General features: G+C 39.6%; 1 protein-coding gene across 2 annotated transcripts in view; it reads right to left on the minus strand.

The window, feature by feature from the left end:
- LOC145445082 (uncharacterized) overlaps positions 1 to 411 on the minus strand; it is a 59,705-nt gene extending 59,294 nt beyond the window's left edge. The window contains exon 1 of one of the 2 annotated variants that reach the window (XM_080323195.1): positions 306 to 411. Coding sequence is in view for 1 of the 2 variants with exons in the window: in XM_080323188.1 (XP_080179314.1) it covers positions 9 to 61 (53 nt within the window). In the remaining variant the exon portion in view is untranslated. Of the gene's footprint in view, positions 1 to 8; positions 101 to 305 lie in introns of those variants that run through there. The other variant, XM_080323188.1, reaches the window with a different exon arrangement.
- Positions 412 to 5,768: the final 5,357 nt, after the last annotated feature.

The following is a 5,768-nucleotide window of genomic DNA, read 5'->3' on the forward strand; positions in this document are numbered from 1 at the left end:
TTTCTTACCTGTCTTCAGCACCCAGATTGGCAAACGAGCTTTTCGATCGAATAGATGACATTTGTATTAACGGAGCACATTGCGAAACATTTCACTAGATATGCACACGATGCTATAAGATTGCAATAAAACGCTAGGTGGAATAGTTCTGAACCATTATGACGTCACAATAGTATATAGCTTTCATCAGTAGGGACATTTTTCTTCCTCAAAACGAAAAATTCTGCTCTAAGAATTGAATATTTTTACATTTAACAGAATTCACTCCTGGCTATCATAAAATTTTCATCAATAATATTTCTTACCTTCCTTCAGCACTCAGTTTGGCAAACGAGCTTTACGACCGAATAGATGACAATTGTAGTAACAGAGCGTTTCGCGAAACATTTCACTAAATATGCACACGATACTATAAGATTACAAAATAAAAACGTTAGGTGGAATAGTTCTTAACCATTATGACGTCACAGTAACATATACTTCTAGTCCGTAGGAAGTTTTTCACCTAAAATACGGACAATTTTGCTCTAAGAATGTGAATATTTTTACATTTTAGACATCAGAAAACTTTTTTTAACAAAATTTTTACTTATGAAGATCCCGAGTAGTTACGTTACGCAATGTTTTACGAAAATTCGAAAATTATTGCAGTAGAACTAGAAATACTTCGCTACATTTTCTGATAGTCAGTCAATCAATCAATCATCTATTGAAATTCAAACGATTCAAAAGAACCACAAGATTGCGATATAATGAAAACTTTGCGAACTGTATGTCCTTAAGAAGTGGATGGGCATGAATGGAGAAAAACGTGTAACAGTAGCAACTGCTGGCTTGCAGCACTGAAATTCAGCTTATATTACTGGTGGTCTATATTGTTTCATACTCGCTATGCTGTCTACGTCGTAGTTCTTCATCCTGCGGTTTTTGACATAGCCTGACACCTAATGTTCACGCTAACTTGTTTCAGATTCAGATATGAGATATCGATATGATATTCTTTAATCGCAAATTGCAACTTCTCCGTCTTTTTGGGATGCTGGTTGATTGTCGGGCTGTCGCTCGGTTTAACAACACATCCTCGCCGCAGAATGAATTTTAGGATCTAATCGATTCGAGTTATCTTGATCATCACGCCATCTGAGACTAATTATTGGACGGTTTATGATTCACAGTAAGCAGAGAATGCACCATCTGCAACAGTATAAAGTTGGTTAAAAGGTGGTAAATACAAAATGATGAGTCCGCTACGACTAAAATACAATCAAGCATGCATTACATTTTTGACTTTGTGAACAATTTTGACAAGTTTTTGACCAAACGCTATCATTTTGACAAATTATTCATTTTTTGTCGATACGTCAAAAAACAATCGTCTTTCAGCTTGTACCGTGCCTCCATAGCGCCAACATCGATTCCTTCGTCCAATGTCGAACATACGGCCCGCGAAACGATTCTGAGCAGATGGAAAAATGCTTGTGTTATCTAGTCCATGTGTAACAAATGTTGAGAGTTTTAGTTGGAAACACATTCACTACATAATCCGTCATGACAGCAAACGTCGAGCATTTTTACGATTCAAATACCCTTGATCGCAGCGTTGTATCGTTTCTGATTCAAATGTTTCTAGCCTATCGTGAAAAACTTGCATCGCGATTTTGCGATATTAAACCAAATTCTAACGTCCATGTTTATGGTTTATATCTGTTGTTTTTGTCACAACGCACAAGCAAGTCAACTCCAGATTACAACTGAAACCAAGGGAGCATAGAAATATGCCAACTCGCCGTTAGAACCACTGTTTTAGCGGTTTATAACTGGGCCTACTGTATCCATCCGGTAAATCATTATTGCCCATTCCCTTGTGTGCGAATGACGGACGGTGTTGTTAGAATAGAACCCCTATCATCCGAAACACAATTCTTCATAATAAAGTATTCAAGTGAAAAACAAGGCAAGGGATTTCGAGGTAACATGGAATCATTTGACTGGTGCGGTCCGTGACGTGAGTAACCTAAAGGTTTGCATCCGGCCCGTGGCTCAAGTTCAGTTCGACACCCCCTGCCTTAGTCGCTGAAAAGCGTTGATGACGGTGGTTCTGTGGAACGAGTCCGAGTTCTACAGTGTAAGCTGTGTCGTAAATCTCATCAATGCGTCAGCAGCAATGATATATATATATATCATTGGTCAGCAGAGAATCAGATTTTCAATACAGTTAATGTAGATCAGGCGAGTAACGCTATACACGGTAATGTAAGAGTAAGGTGGATAAGGCCTTAATAAACAAGGCATCTGAAAGCTCGAACATTTTTATCGCTTGCCACAAAAACCCTAAAGTCGATGTTGCAGAAAAATGTGCCAGAAAAATTAAAATTGCACGCGTACCCTCAAAAATTCACTGAGAACCACTGCCATCAGACGCTCCGCTTCGTGTAAGCACTAGGGATGATGTGAACCTCTGAAAGGTTCACGTTCGTGTGAGCGCGAACCTTTTTGAAAGGTTCTGTGTGAACTCAAATGTGAACCTATGATGTCACGTGACGTCATATTGCTAATTCCTGCCCTACATCTCAGTGAAGTGACATAATAATATACACCAGTGGTTCTTAGCCATGCATTCAGCGCCCCCCAGGGCGATTTGGATTTTGAAGGAATCGGAAACGCTCAGGGGGCAATATGGGGGGCGCTGGGCCCAGAGGGCGATATAGGGACGTTCAAGACAAATGGCTTCGCAGTAGATGGCGTAGTAGTAGGACAGACATATCATTAATGAGTTTTCAGTGCAAATTAACAAATCTCGAAATGTTTTCATAAATGTAGTGGCTTATTATAATTCATGTAAAATGAATTGCGCGTACTTTTATATCGCTAATTCCTAGTTAAAACACTACCGTCACGCTTGTTATAGTTATTTTCAATGAAATGTTTCGAACTACTGCAGCGCACAGCGTGTGGAAATCGAAGAAAGCACTGTGTATCACTTTTGATAATGAGAGCTCCTTGTATATTAAAAATGCTTTGAAGCTTTGTGGACAAAATGATTTACTAAATATACTTGTATTTGAGATCTGTAAAATTAAATCATCAGAATATTTCGTCATCGTATCATAAAGGATGATACTATTTAGTTGTGCGGTCCACAACCTCACATGAAAGTTATGTAATATGAGTGGCTTTGTTTGGAATACATTCATGTTAAAATTTGTAACTGGGTGAAGTAGGGTACTAAATTCAATGACTCGAGTCATCCCAACACTGCTACCCACATGTAGCGTATATCGTTCTTGATGTTGTGTGAATGCGGTCAAGCTCACAGCAGAGAGTCCCTAAATATTCACAAACGGTAAGCTGGATATTTCGAGCAAACTTTTTGTAATAAAGCAAGTAAAATGTTTGAGATAGGCAAGGCGCATACTTTTTTATCGTTGATTTGTTTATGCTGCCAGCGCCATGCTTAGAGTGGACCAAAGTTGAAATGCAAAGAATTCCAACCAAAGGTGTTTATAATGACATGAAAAATAGTAATATATGAAAAAAATCACAGGGCAGAGCCTACCAAGGTTCGTTTGTGAAGGTGAACCTCTAAATTTCTGAGGTTCACACACAGAGCGCGAACGGGAACCTCACGTTCACACCATCCCTAGTGAGCACCAGCACCAGCATGTATGAAAGATTCGCTGTAGACGGGCACATATGACATCACAATTTCAATTCACATCTTCTTTGCCTTCCTTGTTTCACTGCAACACTGTCATTTTACGTAAGAAAGCCGAATTTCAAATTCCGTGAGGATTATTAATATTTAGATTTTCAAAATCAGTGCGCAAATAGCATTGGATTGATACCAGTTAATAAATATTTATAGCTCGCGTCGCTGTCACATGGGAGTGATGGCTCGTGCCTGCCTCACCTCTCCTAAATGCTCTATTTGTGGGCAAAAAACATGCAAGTTGCGTAGGTCACCATATACGTCCTCCTTTTTTCAGGTTTTTGAAAATGTCCTCATTTTTGGCAATTTGTCCTCCTTTACAAATTTTAGAGCTAAGACAGTGGATTGATTCGAGTGAAAATGGGCATAAATGACGCTAACTGGGAAATTCGTGGTTTAAACGAAAGTGACGACCTCTTTTTTAGTCAACCAACCACAATATCGTAGACAATTTACCATTTTTCCGGATTTACTCCAGTATTCTAAGTTTGAAAATTTTGAGAAAGTGTCCTCCTTTCCCGATTCCAAAATATGGTAACCCTAAAGTTGCGTATTTGTGTGTGACACGAACATCAAATTACAAATCCTAATAATCCTTGAAGAGCTCTTTTCACGTGCACTTTTCTTACATTGACACTGCCTCACTTACATTTGCATCAAATGACCGCACGTCACTGTCTACAGCAGTGGTCGGGAACCCATGGCTCGCGAGCCATATATGGCTCTTTTGGGCATAAGATATGGCTCTTTGCGAAATTTTTATTTTTGTGCCTAATTTATCAATATTGCAGCAACGAGTTATTAAATCTTCAGCACGGGCAGTATAATTATTCTTGTGGCAATATAACATGTATTTGAGAGGTTATTACAGTGACGTATTCAAGGTTAGGGATTCGGACCCCCTTTTAAAAATCCTGAAATTTAAGTTGCTGTCGCGCCGGCGACCAATATCACTCGCAATAAATTCGATGTACCCGGTACGAAATCTTGAATTGCACAATACGTTGATTGATCAAAGAGAATAGCAGGCATGGCGACGCCCATATGACAACGCAGTTTTCAAATGCATATTATCTTACTGATCTACGGCGCGAAATGAACTGCCGTGGACGTTACGTTCACAATTACAATACTCAAATTACAAAAAATGTAGTAGCTATCCATGTTTTTGATTGGTAGGCCTACGTAGCTCTGTACTACCGGCAATAAGACGTAGGCGTGGGGCGCAACGTTATGTGTAACTGCCGAATACTTTGAGGATTGAGAATTCGATCAGTATTTAGATCTTCGGATTCACGGGGACAATGAGACTAGATTAATATCAGTCGATCGTAACAGTCGATCTACATGTATGGCTCTTTGTGAGTTAAAATGGGAAAAATAGGGCCAATATGGCTCTTCGGACAAAAAAGGTTCCCGACCACTGGTCTACAGGAATGTATGTTCATGTGATATCTCTCTCGAACGAGTGACGAGTTTCGAGTCAAGCATGTGATTGTATAGCATTGGAATAAAGCTAGTCAGCCTTACGAGCGTGAAATTTGTTGCTTGATCTTTATGAATCGGCCAATTCTTTGGCGGTACAAACTCTATCCTAGTTTGCGATTGAATGAAGCTTATTGTCACGGTTGATGCAGCATTCTAGGAAATAAAAATTGAAGAGCGAGATGTTCGTCAAATTCTGGTATCTCAAAAAGAATTCACGATGTAAATCTTACCAAGGTGGTGTTGCGGAAGCCAACCTCTGAAATCATTAAGGTTGCCAGATACCGAACACGAGCGCGAACCTACCGATTTCATCATTGCCAATGCCTAGCGTTTGCAAAAACGTTCATGAATTTAATGTGTGTAACGACTGTACGGCAGTACGGCGATTTCTAGCAATAACAGTATAAATATTATCGTGGTTCTTCGTAGCAAGTCGAATTGTTGTCCCGGTCAGTACGATGATGAAACGTCCTGCTCTTGGAGCCCCGGAAACACCAGAGGCTATTCGAAACCATGCTACCATTATATGACCTTCATATCGGCTACGCTTACGCTGATTGGGGTCAAACAA

This window comes from Botryllus schlosseri, chromosome 8 (assembly GCF_051294905.1).
Source record: "Botryllus schlosseri isolate E-star chromosome 8, Bs_hap1, whole genome shotgun sequence".
NCBI lineage: Eukaryota > Metazoa > Chordata > Ascidiacea > Stolidobranchia > Styelidae > Botryllus > Botryllus schlosseri.